Raw genomic sequence first — 19,854 nt, 5'->3', positions numbered from 1 at the left:
CACTAATCCACAACAAAGAATCAGAAAACTGTAGAAATGGGTAATGCTTTACTTTAGAAGCAGTTCCAAGACCAGAAGCACTTGAAGGAATAGACACTCGTTGCTGCAGAAGGTCAAGTCGTGGTGGCACTGGAGGAAGGGAAGCTTGTGGGGCCACAGAGAACGGAGAAGGAGGTCGTTCCACCTAATAGAAATGAAATTTCCTAATAGGTTATTCTTGTTCGGGGGAGCGGCATCTTTCAACTCCTCCTAAAGGCGCAGATAGCAAGCACTATTGACACTAACTACCAACGGGTCAGACTTTGGCCTTGGGGAGCACTTCCTGAATTATTTTTGTGTCACCATAAGAGGGCACTCTCAATCACAGAAATACCACAAAAGCGATAAGCAAAATGTATCTTAGAAACGGCTGTGCCACAATAAGCTTCCCAGCTTACAATTTTAAAGAAATATTACAATTTCCCACCTCACCTTCAGAGAAAGAAAAAAATCTTTTCAAGATTAAAAATAGGAACTCGTATAAAAAGAAAGGGGTAGACATTAACTTCTCAACAGATCACCCGGGAAAATAATGTTTAAGGTCGCAGAACAATGAAAGAGATCAAAGATGATAAGTTCTCTGTGGGTTATTATAATAAAAAGAAAAAAATTTTAAGAGAAAAATGATCAATAATATCACTAAAAAGCATATTGAGTCTTCTGAAGAAAAGTTATTCCAATTCAGTAACAAAAGGAATTAGTATTTTCTGTCAATTTGTGTTCTAAAAAATGAGGTGCCAAATCAGAAGAAACAATACATGCATAATCTTTTCCACTTCCTGGCCTACAGCGGGGTGATGAATATCTGATAAGCTTGTCCCACTAAGCGATATACAGCAATTCACATAAAATGCTACTTTGCACCTGCATTCTCTAACAGGGAGCAATACAGATGGAATATAGGCAAATAGGCATTACAAGCACTTACGTGAGATGACAGAAAACAATCAACCCTACACTTAGTCCTGTCATTAATGCTGGGTGGTGCACGAGGGTGAAGAAAGCTCTCATCATTAGCTACTTGCTTTTACTCATGCTTAAGAAAATGGACTCCATGTCAACAGAGTACGAGCAACAGAGCACGAGCAGCTAAACACCTCAAGAGTTAAGAAAGTGAAAAGTTATTAGTCTAGGTAATTCTCACTTCATCATCAATTGCTAGTCAGTCACTGTATCCTGGTGATTTTCCATAAAAGAATCTCATATCTCCACCTTCCTTTTCATTCTACTTATCAACCTCAGGTCTGATTTATAAAAACTACCTTCCAGGGTCTCTCCCAACTTCTAGTTTCTTATCTCACCAAATCCATTTGCTCACCATTACCACCTTAGTCATCCTCAAATATGTACTCATACCTCAAAAACTATCCATCGGGAACTCTTACTTTTCCACAACCTGTTCCAGAATTCCTACCTCCTTGACTTTGTTCAAATTGTTTCCCTTGAAAGGGCCTCTCTACCTATTTTGATCCCTCCCACCAGCCACTTCTCTTGCTCATTCCTGAAGTGCAGAGTTGGGCTAATCATATTCCTCAATTCGTGGCTCAACATCATAGCCAATGACCACAACGTTCTTTTATCTCAATATATAATAAACAAGAACATTTCCAAGACCCAAGGGACACAGATCCCATACAGAAAGGGATCATTGCATAGCTAGCCCAGTGAAGGAAAAGACACTCGGAGCATGCAAACAAACCGAAACACTCTTAAATTTTCAGGGACTCAAGGATAAGGAAAATATCCTAAAAGCTTCTGGGGATAGAGGGAGAGGGGGCACCAAACAGCAAAAATACACTAGAAACTACAAGTCAAGTGAAGCCATAACAATTTAGAGTTTAATTTTTTCCATGTAGAATTCTATAACTAGTCAGTTTGAGGATTGAATAAAGACGTTTTTTTTTGCTTGAGGAAGATAATCCTGAGCTAACATCTGTGTCAGTCTTCCTCAACTTTATACATTGGTTGCCACCAAAGTGTAGCTGTCGAGTGGTCTAGGTCCATGCCTGGGATCCAAACTCATGAACCTGGGCCGCTGAAGCGGAACATACTGAACTCAACCACTGTGCCACGGAGCCAGCCCCGAATAAAGACATTTTAAGATACCAAATGTCTCAAAAATTTTACCTCTCACCTTTTCACAGAAAGCTATTTATCTTTTTTTTTTTTTGGAGAGGAAGATTGGCCCTGAGCTAACACCTGTGCCAATCTTCCTTTATCTCATATGTGAAATGCCACCACAGTATGGCTTGATGAGTGGTGTGTAGGTCCGCACTCGGGATCCGAACCCATGAACCCCAGGCCCCTGAAGCAGAGTGCATGAACTTAATAACCACTATGCCACCAAGCCCATCTGACAAAAAGCTATTTTGAGGACATACTCCACCCAAACATGGAAGTAAAACAAGAAAGAGGAAAACATGGGGGCCAAGAAATAGGCACACCAACACAGAGGAGGCAATGAAGTCCCATGAGACGGCAAGGGGAGACCTCAGGATGATGGGGAATGCAGCACACCCAGAGAATAACCAGTCCAGGCTAGAGCCAAAACATGGAAGACTCCTATATATTAGTACACTATATTATATACTATCTCCTATATTAATAGAATTTACTTCATAGAAAATTACACTGAGAGATGTCTGACAGCATGGTAAGACTTAGTGCTAGGTACAAACGGAAAACTAAGGAAACAAAACTAAAGCAATTATCTCAGGAAAAGCAAAAGGTTGTATAAGAAAGCAAAAATAATTATAGTATAGTATATTACTTGGCACATTAGAGAGCAAAGTCATTTAAATACTGAATACTGATTTAGCCAAAAAACATGCAAACAGCTACAGTGGGAAGATACGGAGTAGGAAGGAGGGAGATAATAAAAGACCTAAATCCTTCTCTCCAACACCTGAAGTGAACAGATAACTAACACTGAAGTATCAGGAGAAAGCAGTATAAGCATATGGTAAGAGACAGTTCTCAGAACTGAAAAACCTAAATGGGGCACAGAGAGGAGCTGGAGTGGGCGGAGGCAGGGAACCAACATTTCTGTAAGCCTTTTATCAATTCTTTTAAATTAAAAAAAATTCATGTGCATTTATCACTTGGGTTTTTCAAAAAGTAGATTCACTATATTAAAAACAAATCAAAATTAAACAAACAACAAACAACAGCTACCAGGAAGTGACAAAACAGGCACTCTCATAGTCTCATATACCTCTGGAAGTGATTTTAGGAAAAAAAATTGGGAATAAATTTTAATATCTGTCCAAAAGAAGTTAAATATTTCTATTCAAACATCTTATTCATACTTTACACAAACTATAAGGTAGAAAGAACAATAAAACACCCACGAAGTACCTACCATTCAGCTAAGAAATGAAATGCCACAGTCTCTGTGAAATTCTCACCTCCCCTTCCCCTAATTACATCCCTCTGCTCTGTCAGAGAGTTTAAATGTACATACTCTTTCATCCAGCAGTTCCACTACTTAGAAATTTACCCTACAGATAGACTTGCAAAAGAGCACCAAGATGTCTAAGCCTGGAAACAACATGAATGTCCATTACGAAGAGACTAAATAAATTACAGAGCTGCCAAGTGACAACACATGAAGCTGTTTTTTTTTCTCTATTTGAATTTTTACAGTGTACATTTATTACTTTTATTTAAACGGGTAAATTTACTATCATTCATATAGATCAGCTATGGAAAAAAGTGTTCATTTTCTTCTTTCCTCTAAATTCTATAGCACTTAACAATTTAAACAATATACACTGTCTTGCCTCCTGTTAAATAGCATTTCACCTACATATATTCTCTTCTCAAATAAAACTGCTAGCTTCTTGCAGGTCTTTGTCTTAGGTGTCTTATCCCATATAACACTCAACACAGAGCTACTTACCTAGCACAATAAACTCTTTGCAAAATTATTGTGTTAATTGTAAAAAATTCAAATATTCTCTAAAATTAAAGTCCTCTAAACTCGTATCCTCAGAAATAAAAGTGAGTAACTTGGTGTGTAGTCATCCAACTTCTCCCCTATGCATGTTAAAAAAATTCTTTACAACCAATTTTTTTCTTTTTGAAGAAATAAGGTGATACTATACACAGTATATAGCTTTTTAACCTTAATATACATTAGATAGCTTTCCACTTAAGTATATGTAAACTGAACTCATTCTGCAGAGCATTCCATTATATGGACCGTAGTAGGCAAAACTATGATCCCTCTCTCCCCTCACAAGATGTTCACGCCTTAAAACCCATAATCTGTGAATATGTTACCTGACTTGGCAGGAGGAACTTCGCTAATGTGATTAAGAGTATGGACCTTGAGACAGGGAATTATCCTGGATTATCCAGTGGGCCTGATCTAATCACACTGAGTCCTTAAAAACAGAGAACCTCAGAGAGATAAGATTGAAGGAGGAAAGGAGTCCAGGAGCCAAAGAATGTGGTTGGCCCACAGAAGCTGGGAATATCGTCAGCTGAAAACCAGCAAACAAACAGGGATCTTAATCCTACAACCGGCAGGGAACTAAATTCTGCCAAACCCAAACGAGTCAGAAAACAGATCCTCCCCTACAGCCTCCAGAAAGGAATACAGACCTGCTGACCCCGATTTCACCTGATGGGATATGGATTGGACTTCCGACCTACAGAACTCGAGAGGGTAAGTCTGTGTTGTTTTAAGCTGTTAAATTTGTAGTAATTTGTTATGGCAGCAATAGAATACTCACACATGAACGGACCATAATTTCTTATGATGGACACGTGGGTTGTTTCTAATTTTTTATAATTACAAGTAATGCTGTAAGCATAACAAAATCTATATCCTTCGTGTTTGTCTGAGTATTTCTTTAGGATAAACTCCTAGAAATGGAAATGCTAATTCAAACTGTGAACATTCTGATGTCAAATTTTCCTCCAAAAAGACGGAACTAATCTGTACCCACATCAACACTGAATGTGCCTGTTTCTCCAAAAAGAGTATTACTTGTCTATAAAATTTCATTAAAAACGATATTTTAATTTCAAATAAATACATATATGAATAATGACTTCTTTATCTTAATATTCAGCTTCCCTAATATTCCAGGAGTTTCCAGTAAATTTTCATGAATGAAATTTATGGTAAGAATATAAAACTGCTATAGAGGCCAAATGAAACTCTTAAAAAGGACCAAAGAACCTGTTATAAGGGGCCAAGACTACTGTCAACTTCAAAAAGCCAAAAGCGTACCACTCAAATACTCCAGTCTTCCTGAACTATCCATTATTGATATAGCATAGATAAATTTATCAATTCCTGTTTTAAAGCGTTTTCAATTCCCAGTCAAATATTCAAAGTAATTACTATGTACTCAATTTTGAGTAGCTAATTACAAATGAGACAGAGGTCTGACCTTCTAGAAACATAATATAATGGGAAATACTTTTTTTTGGTCCTCCCCAAAGCCCCAGTACATAGTTGTATATCCTAGTTGTCTTCTATGTGGGACGCTGCCTCAACATGGCTTGACAAGTGGTGCCAGGTCCGTGCCTGGGATACAAACCAGTGAACCCAAGGCCGCCAAAGCGGAGCACGCAAACTTAACCACTACACCACTGGGCCAGCCTCGTAATGGGAAATACTTGTAATAAAATATTACAAAGGGCTGGCCCCGTGGCCGAGTGGTTAAGTTCATGTGTTCTGCTTCAGCGGCCCAGGGTTTCGCTGGTTCAGATCCTGGGCGCCACCACGGCACCATTCGTCAGGCCACGTTGAGGCAGCGTCCCACATGCCACAACTAGAAGGACCTGCAACTAAGATATACAACTATGTACCGGGGGGATCTGAGGAGATACAGCAGAAAAAAAAAAAATATTACAAAGTGATAAGTTCTATGGCAGACATAATCACAGTGTCCCAGAAACACCTGGCCAGACCTAGATCACATACATGTTTGTAAACGGGTATGAGCTGGGGAAGGGGGAAGCACGGTATAATCTGGAAAGGTTTCCTAGAAAATGAAAACTGAGCTAAATCACATAGAAATTATCAGGATAAAAGGTAACTTTTAGTGGTTCAGCCTTGCTACACCACAAAATATAATATATAAAAAATGAAAGGATTATCAGGGCAAAGTAATTATCAGGATAAAATAATGAGAAATCATCAGAGTGAGAGGCCAAGGAATGAGGTGGTCAGGTTCGCACGTAGATCAATGACTCTGGCAGCAGGGAGAACAGATGAGGATGAGAGCCTGAATCAGGCAGGGGCACTGAGAACAGAGTGGGGGAGATACACTGGATACAATCATTTAAGAGAGAAAATCCATTCTTTCAATATTTATTGAGTACCTACTAGGTGCCAGGCAGTCAGGTGCTGATATAACAGAAAGCGTCTTTTATACCAAGGAAATGCATCCCATTAATCTATAACATTCTAAACTAGAGAATCTGCAGCATATTAGAACCCTCTGTTTGCCCTATATTTACTAAAATCTTCAAGGACTGCCTTACTTCTAATTAGTAAATAAATCCCTATTTTACTCTACTCACTGATGTAACAGAATTTGATCACATCCTTTCTTAGCCTTTATCTTTCCTATCTTTACTAGGGCCTTTCTAGTTTGTTTAGCTCTACCTGGTCCCTCCTACCACCCTATAATCACTTTAGTTGCCTTTATTTGGTTATTAATGTGCCTCATTTCTTCCCCCTGGAACCTAACTTTCTTTCTTTCTTTTTTTTTTTGTGAGGAAGATTAGCCCTGAGTTAACATCTGCCAATCTTCCTCTTTTTGCTGAGGAAGACTGGCCCTGAGCTAACATCTGTGCCCATCTTCCTCTACTTTATATGTGGGATGCCTACCACAGCATGGCTTGCCATGTCGTGCCATGTCCGCACCCAGGATCCAAACCAGTGAACCCCGGGCTGCTGAAGCAGAACGTGCGCACTTAACCGCTGCGCCACCGGGCCGGCCTCATGGAACCTAACTTTCTAATGCCGAGGCTCCACTGGGAAAAAAAAAGAATAACACATTCTAGTCACACTAGCAAAATAAGGTCTAATTCTTTTATTTCTCCTTCATTTTCTCCACCAAGTTATTGGAATAAAGCCCAGTTCTAGGATATAGACAGTAAGAGCATGGGCCTTGAAGCTGTAATACCTGGCCACAGATTCTGGTTCAACTTACTAGCTGTGTGATCTTCAGCAAATTCCTTAACGTTGCTGTGCCTCGGTTTCTTCTTCTGTTAAATGAGGATAAGACTAGTATCTACTCATAGGGATATATGAGCATAGGATTATATGAGTTAAAATAAGTAAGGTGCTGAGCATGGTATCTTTCACATAGTAAATGCTCAATAAATATTAGCTATTATTACTCCCTGTAATTTGGATGTCACTGAGTACCACTTCAGAACACAACTCATAATAGATTTTGCCACAGTCCCTTAAACTGCAGTCTTACCTTGGCACCAGCCAATTCCTTCATCATGAAGAGAGAATCATCAGCTCGTTCATCGTCATCATCATCGTAATTTGGGGAGGGAGCTCCCTCTGCTCCTTGCCTCAACAGGCTGCCACTTCCTCTAGGATCAAATGGATCTACCACAATGGGCTCAGTACCTTTAATTTCACATCGGCAAAAAGGACAGCCCTGGCCTTCTGATTCCTGCAGAGGAAACAGGAGATAGTTACAGACATGTCTAGAAGTACTTCAAATATTCGTCCACTAGAAAATACATTTCCTAGAGATGAAAAAAGAAATCAAAAGCTTAAAACCTACCCCACAAACCAGGCTATCCATTATATCTGTAAAGGATATTTGATCCCCAAGTCTTCAGAGTGATAACATAGCTGAGAAAATGCATGGTTTGGATCCATACCTGCCAGGATGTAAGACAGGATGTACACATGAGGTGTCCACAGGGCTCGATCTTTACATCCTTATCATTCTCAGCACATATTTTACACAGTTGGAATGTGGAACCCATCTCACAGTATAATTCATATTGTTCCTTTGATTAAAAAAAATTAAGAGATTACTCAGCCTATTGTATATATCTGCTGAATGAACGAGTGAATGACACAACTACAAATGCTAACTAAAAACAGAAAAATTGAAGACCGTGCCTTCCTATATAAATTTTGCGTATATAAAAAAGTGTCACAACAGTGGTCAACGTTCTCTCATTAAAACAAAAAGCACCTCGTCTTGGTCAACCTACCTAGTCTTGGTCCTGTTTTAAGCTGCATAGTTTAAAGAGGAAACACACACACGCAAATTCACTAATCTAGTCAGTGGTTTATAAATAAGTGATCGATTAGTTAAAACAATTCTACTGTCAGTTCTATACAGTAGATACAAAAGCCCGGCTCTAGTGACATGGTTATAACACAAAACAAAACTCACCTGGGTCACTTTGATGTGGTCCTGGGGAGTTGGTTCACATAAACCTGTCAGGTCAGGATTCTGATTCCGTCCATCAGGAAACAAATAGCTGTAAAAAAAGAAACCAGTCTTGGGGTTTTACGGAAGCCAATTTATCACTGCTTGCTAATACAGACAAACGATATCTAGGAATTCCCTCATTCTAAAAGGGTAACTTTGCATAAGTGCAAAGATAAATCTTACTAATACTTCAAAAACATTAAATAACACAGAATAGTTCCACGAAGATATTCTCCAAACACTGATATTCTTTCTCCAGGGCACAATGCCACAGACTCTTTAATCAAAGGATTGACAAACTTTTTCTGTAAAGGGCCAGATAGTAAATATTTTAGGCTTTGCAAGCCATACAAGTCTGTGTCACATTCTTCATTTTATTATGTTTTAAACAACACTTTAAAAAGGAAAAACTATCTTAGATGCAGGCCGTACCAAAACAGCTAGCCTGTAGGCTATAGTTTGCCAAGCACTATTTTAATCTATGGATGGACACAAAATATAAATTCTTAAACTGCATTTGCTTTTGACCAAAGACCTGAAATACCCTTGTTTACAGATTTACTATTGAGAGACAACAACTTAAAAGAAATGTAACAAGAAGCAAATTAAGCCACTGAGATCATCTACCAGGAAGCTTCTAGCATCAAACTGCTCTGACATTTGGAGAAGCAACCCTTTCAGCTCCAATGCTATTAAAAGACGATGCACAATGGAAAATGGATTTTCCTAATCACTTTAAAACATAAGTAGTTTTCTGATACCTGATCAACTGTTAGTATTTTTAGTGCTTATCAACTGATAATCAATTTGAATGCCCAATGGAATAGCAATTCTGGAATAAATAGGAATTTAGTCATAAATATTAGCACAGATTACAAAAGCCCAAAGCCTGAAGAAATGCTACTGAACCAAAATGAAGTTCGGATGAAGGCAGATGAAGTCCACTGAGCCTGCTGTCATTACAAACATCTAATCACTCTAATGCTGGCTAGTTAAATAACTGGTAACATTTTCTGCTAATTAGTCTACCTTTACATCTAAATATAGACTTGAAAATAAATTCACATTTGGAAAAGGAGAAAGATCAAGTTTACTCATGGAAATAACTGAAGTAAATAAAATAAGCAAATTTTGAGAAAAATAATTTTACTCAAGGAATTAGTTTTAAGTCAAAACAACAGTCACACAGAACCTGAAGGTCACAACAATGTAACCTGTTAATCTGTTTCCTTGAATCTTCCTCTGTAGAAGGAACCTGGAATAAAGTCAATAATGATGAAGTTTTCCCACCCCCAAGTTCCCAGGCTCTAGCAGATGGTAAACAGCAGGTACTCACAAGCCTTCCCTGAAGCCATCAATCAGTGCTTGGAAGAGAGGTTTATTGTGCGGGATTGTCTGGAGAATGTTCCCATCAGCAGTGACATACCCAATAGCCCACTGACCCAGACGAGTACAGCTCAGCCGGAAAATGTAACTGAGAACAGAGATAAACAGAACCTTTAACACATATGCTCGTATTAGAGTGAAAGGCAAAACACAGACAAAAATAAAAAGGACCATCAATAATAGATTCTTCAATGACTCCAGACCAAAACGCAAAAGGCACATAAGCCCAATTCTTCACTAGCCTGAAAGTGTTTACTAAATCATAGGATCTGAAAAAGTCAATTCCTCTGATAAACAGACATCAACCCTGTTGCAGAAACATGGCCACTGGGGAACCAACAAAAGATCATGTTTCCTGTATTCTAGCAAAAGTCAGGAGAATAAACCTCTTTGCTTCACGCCACTGACCTCCCAGGCTTGTGAATGAATTTCTGGAGCCGAGCTTTCACTTCATCATATGTCAGGAAAGCCATGTAACCAGGATGAGTTACAGCAAGACTGTTCCAGTTCCTGAGCAAAGAGGACCAGGGCTAAGGAAACAAGAGATCAGTCAGACCACTCGGCTCAAGACATACAACCCAGTCTCAGAGCAACTAAGAACAAAAGGAAAAACCACCTCAACTCTCAATTATAAATTCTCCACTTACTGTCACAAATTTTCCATTATATTGTCACTTTGAGAGAAGACAAACATGTTTGGAGATAAGAACTTTGAAAAGCTGAGAAGAAACGAATATATACTTATAGGGAGAAACTTAACTTTACAAAATGACATCCAAGAAATTTTTAAGCAGCTCACCAACAGTAGGGAGGTTAAACAACAACAATAAACAAACGAAAAAACAGAGAAACAAGGCAGGGCCCACATGTGCAACTAAGAAGTTCCAAACAAAGGTTTATGCAAGGTGGCATACGCACACGTTATTTTTAGGAAAAAGAGTTCTTTCTGAAGTGTCAATACATCTCAATATTAACAGTCAAAAACTTCAATAAAATGAGGAGAAAAAGTTGGAAATACACATAAATGTCCAATAACAGAGAAGTGATTAAATATATTATACCCATTTTTTGGATGTTCTACAACCATGAAAATGATGCAAACAATATTTAATAAAAAAGATTATAAATGTGAAGGAAAGAAACAAAATTGTATGGTTATTATTTTCACCAAAAAAAAAGAAATATAGCGTTTTTAAAGTTTTTCTGTTTTGCTCATAGTTTCTACAATAAATATATAATAGGCAAAATCCCAAATGTTATTTTTTTAACAGCTTTCTCTTCAAAAAAGTAGCAATAACTAGTTTAGCCAACTTTTTAGTATCCTACCTGAAAGAGTCGCGTAAAGATGTCAAATTCAAAAACTGAAATATAATCATTGCAGGTCAGATCAATGGTGGATTTCAGAGCCATGGCCTCCAGCCCAGAACTGATGGGATGTACTTCATGAAGGGCCTGCCGGAAGCTCTTCCAAGGGACTATTGTCCTGATGTGGGGGTGGGAATGAGGGAGAAGGCACAGAGTGAGATAGGTAATTCCAGGCACTGCTACAATCAAGGAAAAGACAGCCACTTTAAGCTCTCAATAGCAATTTCAATTCTCTTAGAGAAGCTGAGCTATATTTTGGAGTGAGAACAGAAAGGGAGTCAATGATATTTTTTTAACTTTCTAATGAGTAAATTAATAATAGAGAAGTCCTTTTCCACTATTCTTTGGCAGAATGTCACAAATTAATCCCTTCTCTCATCTTTCTTCACACATTTCTTCTATTAAAGGAGCATGGAAAGAGAGATAAGAGTATTCTTTTTATATAATAAGTGCAATCTGTGGCCAGACTTTTACTCACTGAAAGCTTGTGTTTAACTTTTTAAAAGCATGTAAAACATTGTGTTCTTTGAGGAACCCACACTATCAAAGACTAGACTGGAGGAAACAGGCATAAAGGAAGAACAGAGTTCTGACAGATGAAGAAGAAATTACTCAATGTAAGAGTGAGGGATTAAACCCCAGATATAGCTAGCAAGAGATATTGTGGGATTTCTATTTCTCAAGATCTTTAACACAAACACAATCTCATTGCCTTTGAAAGGTTTATGTATTCACCTGCCTGAGAAGAGGAGATCAAATGGTGTTTTGAACTCTTTTCTAATGTAGTTAAGTTAAATTTATTCCCATCTTTTTCAACTAAGTTTTTTAAATCGCTAATTATTCTACATTTTATATATGAACATGATTTTTTTTAAATAAAGAAGGCATTTAAAGAGAGATGTTAGGGTTTGTATATTCAACTGAAAAATTTTATTGCTTTCTACCTTCTCAGTTCTTTGATCCAAAATTTCAGAGGATATACAAGAATATTCATATTAATCCTTAAAAACATAAGCTTGAGGGGCTGACCCTGTGGCCGAGTGGTTAAGTTTGCGCGCTCCGCTGCAGGTGGCCCGGTGTTTCATTGGTTCGAATCCTGGGCGCGGACATGGCACTGCTCATCAAACCACACTGAGGCAGCGTCCCACATGCCACAACTAGAAGGACCCACAACGAAGAATATACAACTATGTACCGGGGGGCTTTGGGGAAAAAAGGAAAAAAATAAAATCTTTAAAAAAGAAAAAAAAAAAAATAAGCTTGACTCATAAATCTATCTGTATAATTTAAAACTTGTGTATATCAAAAGCCTATATAATAAAGTGGAAAGACAAGCCATAGACTACAAGATATTTTTAATGTAAGTAACTAACAAAGAATTAGTATCTTACAATAAGAAAAAGACAATTCAATAAGAAAATGGACAAGTCAGGAATAGGAACAGGCAAGTCAGAATAAGAATCTTGACTGGTCATAAATGTGAAAAGATGCTCAATCTCTCTAGTCTTCAGGAATATAAAGCAAAATATGATACCAATTCATATTACCACTGTTAGTGGTAAGCAATTTGGAAAGCAATTAGGTAATACTTGGCAAAGAAGATGTGAAATCCCTTGACTTAGCAATTCTACTCCTAGGTATGTAACTACAGAGAAACTCTTGCATATGAAGACAAATACAGTCAGGCGCTGCATGACAGCTGACCGCATATAGACAGTGGTCCCATCAGATTAGTACTATACAGCCTAGGTGTGTAGTAGGCTATACCATCTAGGTGTGGAGAAGTATATTCCATGATGTTTGCACAATGACAAAATAGTCCAACAATGCATTTCTCAGAACGTGTCCCCGTTGTTAAGTGACACATGACCGTACAATTTTGTTCACTGTAGCACTGTTTGCAATAGCAAGTAATATGAAACTTAAATGTTCATAAACAGCATAACAGACAAGGAGAGAAAGAGAAGAGTATTCAAAGGGTATGGGTTTCAACTGGATCTGCAAAGGTTTATTTCTTTAAAAAAAAAATGATCAGGGCAAAAAAAAAAGGTTAATATTTACCAAAGCCGGGAAGTAGGTATACACATATTCATTACTTTTCTCTCTGTTTCCCCATGTTTTAAATATTTCATTAATAAAAAACTTAAAAACCCACAGCACAAGCTTTAACTCTTCATAGTTTAAATTCGTTATTTTGAGACTTACTTTTCCCCAAAAGCTTTCCTCCAAAATTCTGCAGCATCTGCTTTAGTAATTCGAAATGTGTCTCCTTGAAAGAGGCCACTTGGAAAGATTCCTTTTAGTTCTGCCAGCATGTGGCTGAAGATCAGGGACAGTTTGGTTAGGTTTCGCCTACAAATGATCAGACGTGAGATAATTAAACACATAAAATGATTTCTATTTTAAATGCAGTGAATTCATATCAGGTGTATAATTAATATGAATATTAAAATACATTTATAAAGAACTTCTTCAAATATACTTTCTGGCCAATATTATTTAAAGATATATAAAACTAGGGAAGAAGAGAGGAAGGAACGTGCTGTTGACAATATTAAATACACTGTGATACCGCTATCTTTGTTAAAAAGGGGCTTCAGAAACCGTTTTTTGCTTTAACATATGAAAGACGTAAACATAATGGAAGAAAGATTTGCATTCACTAGGTCCACTCCTATTCTCTCCATTCAAATAGATGTTGTATGGTAAATAAGAAAAACAATTTAACAGTAATATTTTTTAAGACTTTTAATCCTAAATTAATCAGGCCTAATAACTCAGGGCATAAACTAACATGAACAAATTTACTTTTTTAGGATGACAGATAAGAGGATTCAACAAATAAGCGTAAGAACTTGTATATTGCTATAACCACTCACTCACAAAAAAAGGAAATGTTAGAAAAGCAAAATACATTACTTCCTGCTGTGCATAAGCTTTCTAATAGGATTTTAAACATCACATATAACTCATCCAAATTGAAAATAAATTAAAAATCTCAATAAAAAGGACTATTTAAATATCTAGACCGAACAAATATTTTCACTAAATCAGACCTTAAAGAGGTAAGTTTTAGGGACTGGCCCCGTGGCTGAGTGGTTCAAATGCCATGCATTCTGCTTCGGCAGCCCGGGTCTGCAGGTTCAGATCCCAGGCGTGGACCTACCCCACTCATGAGCTATGCCGTGGAGGCATCCCACATGCAAAATAGAGGGGGACTGGCACAAATGTTAGCTCAGGGCTAATCTTCCTCAAGCAAAAAAAAAGAGGAGGCCTGGCAATGGATGTTAGCTCAGGGCGAATCTTCCTCACAAAAAAAAAAAAAGGGGGAGAGAGAGGTAAGTTTTACCAAGACAACTCCTCTTCCTTTACCAAAAATGAAATGCTAACATCGAAAACATGCAAAAATTTCAACATAAATGTATATGCTACTACTACATTTTAACAATTAGTTAACCTTATTCTAACAATCTCTATTTAATGGATGTGATTATAAAGATGACACACAATACCAACTTAGCACACCAGACGATGGCTCTACTTTTACATGTGTACTTTAATCAGATTATCTTTATCTTTAATGGTATTGTCACTCAGAACAAGACGCCTTGGATATGGTTATACACCAAACCAGCTACTGATTACACTTGCTTATTTTCCCTTGCCTCAATAATTAGTATCTATGTATTCAAAAGTCTGTTCTTGTCATATAGGTGAACTATAAAATTTCAAGTCAATTCATAATCAAATTTGATCGCCTAAAAATTCTCTTCAATAGACAGAGATTGTCCTTTTATTATGCTACACTGGCGGGCCACGATCAGTCCTATGTCTGCCTTTCCTGGATAAACTGCTGCACGAAACTAACCGAGTCTCTCTAGCCCTGGCTCTTCCGCAAAATGCTGCTGAAATCTTTCTAATCAGCTTTTCAACAAATCAGCTTCAGTTTCTTGATATTTGCCTTCTTGTATTTTTAGCAAGTTGTTCTCTTTCTAGTTTCCTATTTGTTTTCTGAAAGCACTTTCAAAAGTGATAAAATCAATATGCTGTGAAGACAGTCTAAAATAATTCACATGCTAAGTAGCTTGAGTGTAAATATTAAAGCACATACACTTATCTAATCCCTAAACTGCACTAACTGTTTTCCTCCTCGTGCTCTAAAATCCTTCAATTATTGCTGGTTACGACTTTTACTATTTTATCAAAGAGGAAACAAATAGACAAGATCAAGAATATATCATAGAGGGATTCTGAAAGATAACTTGGTAGAAAATCTGCAAAGCGCAAATTATTCCCAATGACTACTTTCAAGTTTTTAGCAGGACACCAGCGTGCACAGTGGACTAAACCTCAGTATTTATGTAACATTCTGCCAAATGTTAATCCTTAAAGATAGGCAGGTGAGCGTCCATGATTCCCTTAAGATATGCTAAATTGTTGAGATTTACACATAGAAAGCACTATGTGTAAACAACTATGCTAAACTGTACAGCAGAATAATGTATGATATGATAGAAAAAATATATATCATACTCCCAAGGTTACAATAGAGCTCTTCCTGGAAGAAACATGTTCGAAGCTTACTTCTTCCTAACACTGTCTGTCCCTGGTTTCTCCAGTGTTGTCCTCTCTTGGTTCTCCTACTTGCTTTTGTTCTTCCTTTCGCTTTCCCTCCTATTCTCTTAATAGAGCTATTTCCCAAGAATTTGCTCTCTGTTATTTTCCTTTCTTTGTCCATGTACTCTCTCGGCTCTTCCTTTGCAATCTCAAGGCTTCAAAAACTACTTTGCAAACGATTCCCAAATCTTAGGCCTTGGTAGCTTTCCAAGCACCTACCACATTCCTCCATCCAAATACTAGCACCTCAAAGCAACACGTTCAAAATTAAACTAATCTTCCTTCTCAAATCTGCTCTTTCTCTACGTTCTCTATTTCTGTATTTAATGACAACACCATCTTACTTCCCACAAGTTCAAAACCTTAAGAGTTATTTTGGCTTCTTCCATTTCCCTTATTCTCCATATCTGATTTGTCCATTTGCTGACCATTCGTTGTCAATCCTACTTCTGGATTACATCATCATTCTAATATACACTCCTTGTTACCTTCACTTACCTACTCCACAACTCAAATCACTCTTCAAGTCTCTTCCTATGCAGGTCCAATCATAACACATTTAACTGCCTTTTCAGGAGGGAAAAAGACAATTTCCACAGTGTCAATGGGATAAAATCAAAACTCAGCTTTCATTTTAAGACTTTCCACTAACCTAGATCTAACCTACCTTTCTAACTAATTTCTTAGTTCTTCACTAGTAGCATATCTAGTCAGACTGAATACTTCACCTGTTCTTATACATATTACCCTCACTCACTTTCTCACCTCTGAGCCTCTGCCTATCTGTTTTCCTAGTCTGAAATAAGACCCAGCTTAAATGTCATTTAAGAAGCCAAACAGAAGTAATAAACCTCTAAAATACTCCCAACACTTTCATGGCAGTTCTCTTAGGTCATCTGAACCCATCTTGTACTATACTTATCTGTATGCCAGGGCTGAATCCATTTCTGATGTATATTTATATCCCTTTGGGCATCTGGCACAATTTCCAACTTTATTATACCTTCAGAAAACATCTGAGTGCCTACTATGTACTAGGCACTAGGGATGGATACCGCAATGAACCAAAGAAAATTGCTGGTTTTATGGTATTTACATTCCCACGGGAGAGGGAAGGTCGTGGGGGAAAAGTGCTTTGAAGAAAAACAAAGCAGGGTCTGAGAAGAGAGTCATGCAGGGTTGCTACTTTAGAGAGGGTGGTCTTAAGGAAGTTCTCTGAGCGTTAGTTGTAGGTCAAGTCTGAAATGAAGAGAAGAGGTGAGTCTGGGGATGACCGGGCCGTGCTGGCATCTTTGACTCTTCAAATGATTTTTCCACTGAGAGTCCACCAGGTATCCAGCACTAGGCTGGACCAGAGATAAAATATACACAGCAAAATAATAATGGACAAAAAGCTTTTTCAATTTGTGAGACAAGCCACAAAAAAGGGAAAGTTGTTGACCACAAGGATGTAATGGCACAGGTACCTAAGAGCATTTCAAAGTACTGACTGAAATAGTTACTGAAAATCAATTTAAGACACTTTTCTGCTCAAGGATGCATCCCCCAAAAAAGCCAGCTTCCATTTCTTAAAACCACCAGAGATGTGCACCGTAAGCATCACACTTCTTAAAAGGAAACAGAGTCTATAAAAGTCCATGGGTGAAGGGCATTTTATAACTGATCTGAACTGACATTCTGCTCAGGAACATTTTAAGGTCTCAGGCTTACGGTTCAGTGTCTATAGTGTACAGGGCAGAATTTAATCAGCAAAATCTGTGTAAACATAGAAACTTAGAGCAGTGAGGCCTGATGGCTATTTAGGCTTATTACAAGGTAAGCAACACTTTTCAAAATTCTGTCAGCAGTTCCTTTGATTCATACAATATGTTCTAACATTTCTCCAAAGATCCACAAAGGAACACAACGGTTCAATTTTTCATGAGTGCCCTGAAGAAAAACTGTTTCTTAAGTTCCAGTAGAAGTAAGTAGTACAGGTTTTTCTTTAACTCAGTGTTTGAAGGAGGAGGTCATTTTTACTTCCTTTACCTCTAACCATCTACATAAGTAGCTGCAAATTCTACTCGATAGCTTCCATCTTCCTCTTCTCTCACTACTTCCCCACAATCAAATGCTGATTCAGTACGCAGTGTCCATTTTCTTAAAAGTTCAAGACTGGTGTCAGTTCTTCTTCCCCTATCTCAGGTCCTACTCTAAAAGCCAATGCACCTTTTCGAACTCAGGCCTGAAGTAATGATATACATTTTTCTGTGTATGATTTCACCTAATAAGGGACTAAGATTTATAAGTCACCAATACATAGGTATATTAAAAATTAAATGAGCAATTATAGTTCCTGTTTTAACTTCAAAAGTAGAAAGATAAATACAACTTGACAGGACTCATAATCACCATTTCTTTCTTCTTTTTTTTTAAGATTTTATTTTTCCTTTTTCTCCCCAAAGCCCCCAGTACATAGTGGTGTATCTTTAGTTGTGGGTCCTTCTGTCTGTGGCCTGTGGGATGCCTCCTCAGCATGGCCTGATGAGTGGTGCCATGTCCACACCCGGGATCCAAACCGGCGAAACCCTGGGCGGCTGAAGCTAATCACGCGAACTTAACCACTTGGCCACGGGGCCGGCCAATAATCACCATTTCTGTAGATCAAGCAAGACAGTGTTGAAAAGCAGCCTTTACTTGAATATGAGATAAACGGAAAACTCCTCCAACGATGCCGGCCGGTGCACTAACTACCACACAAAATACTGAAAAAACAAGCTGTCTTGTAACTCTTGGCCACAAAGTACTTTGCAGAGAAAGAGGAAACGGAAAAAAGAAACTAGTATGGGGAGATAAATTAACCCTTTATAATCAGAAGTATTTATTAATGTTTAAAACAAGTACTGGGAGTAATACCACTCTTTTTTGTTTTAATGAGAATCCCTTAGAAGTACAGTAAGTTTTAAGAAGAAAAAGACTGTTCAGAAATGAGTATTACGAGACTGAGATCTTCTGGAAAGAAATAACGACTTACAAAACAATTAGTTCAATGTACTCATAAAGATATTTCACTTAGGGTTACATTTTTTTTGAAACTCCGTTTTGATAAATTCTATAATTGACAGCATGCTCTGTTTATTCTTTCTACAAATGTGTACCTGAAAATGTATATGATAATAGTCAAGAAAACAAGAGACCGAAAATGTATTTCCTGATCTCCCATCATCTTGCTGTGCTTTGGGGCAGTTACTGACCCTCTCTTGGCCTTCGCTGCCTCCGAAGTAATATAAGGAAGCTGGAAGCAACTGCTACTCAAATTCCCATCTATAAAAATGTATGAATTGCTACGCTATACCACTGATCTGAAACTGGGAAAGAAACCTTACCTTCAGCAATTTAATTTCATAAGAGTATTGAAGAAGAAAGACACGGGAGAAAGAAAGCCAGCGCTTATCCTTACATGACTGAGGACTAGAAATTACGCCAAGAAATAACAATTTTTAAAAGTATATTTTATTTCTGTTTGCAAAGAATTTAAATGAACTTAAGTTTTATGGAATTTAAATGAACAGTTAATTGTATAAACTGTATATGGTGCCTGAAAAGTTAACCTAATTTGATAAACTAAAATACTATCTACTCTAACACTAGGGATTTGCTAAATCTCAGAATGTACGGTGAATTGTTTTACTTGAATAATTAGCACAGAGACATCAAAAATCATCTCAGCCACTGCAAAATATTGTCTCATGTGAAAATGGTTCAAAGCCTCAGAAGTTTCCTTAATTTTTAAAAAGAGAAGCAAGCAGAATTTTCCTTTTAAAAACAATAATTTAGTTAACTGTAGCATCTAGGTGATAGGCGTATGATTGTTGTCAAATTCTTTCAACTTTTCCATATGACCGAAAAATTTCACAATAAAAACACTGGGGGGGGGGGGGAATCCCAGTAATTTAGACAGAAATCTATTTTAATAATATTTGTGGATCTAATGATCCTGTATTTTCCAGTGGGAAAATTTCAAAATGAT

At 37.5% G+C, this 19,854-nt stretch overlaps 1 protein-coding gene across 5 annotated transcripts in view; it reads right to left on the bottom strand.

Annotated features, from left to right (window-relative positions):
- Nucleotides 1-19,854, bottom strand: part of CBL (Cbl proto-oncogene) — an 82,548-nt gene that overhangs the window by 22,509 nt on the left and 40,185 nt on the right. For 3 of the 5 annotated variants that reach the window (XM_070273773.1, XM_023644986.2, XM_070273775.1), the window contains 8 exons: nt 13,434-13,580; nt 11,190-11,346; nt 10,272-10,393; nt 9,814-9,951; nt 8,439-8,526; nt 7,912-8,043; nt 7,494-7,697; nt 53-184 (listed from right to left, as the gene is read on the bottom strand). In XM_070273773.1, the coding sequence (XP_070129874.1) occupies nt 53-184; nt 7,494-7,697; nt 7,912-8,043; nt 8,439-8,526; nt 9,814-9,951; nt 10,272-10,393; nt 11,190-11,346; nt 13,434-13,580 (1,120 nt within the window). Of the gene's footprint in view, nt 1-52; nt 185-7,493; nt 7,698-7,911; nt 8,044-8,438; nt 8,527-9,813; nt 9,952-10,271; nt 10,394-11,189; nt 11,347-13,433; nt 13,581-16,343; nt 16,413-19,854 lie in introns of all 5 variants that reach the window. The other 2 variants (XM_070273774.1, XM_023644988.2) reach the window with 2 other exon arrangements.

The sequence above is a fragment of the Equus caballus genome, chromosome 7 (genome assembly GCF_041296265.1).
Source record: "Equus caballus isolate H_3958 breed thoroughbred chromosome 7, TB-T2T, whole genome shotgun sequence".
In the NCBI taxonomy this organism is placed as follows: Eukaryota; Metazoa; Chordata; class Mammalia; order Perissodactyla; family Equidae; genus Equus; species Equus caballus.
The sequence above is the reverse complement of the archived record's forward strand: the minus strand, read 5'-3'. Positions and strand labels throughout refer to the sequence as shown.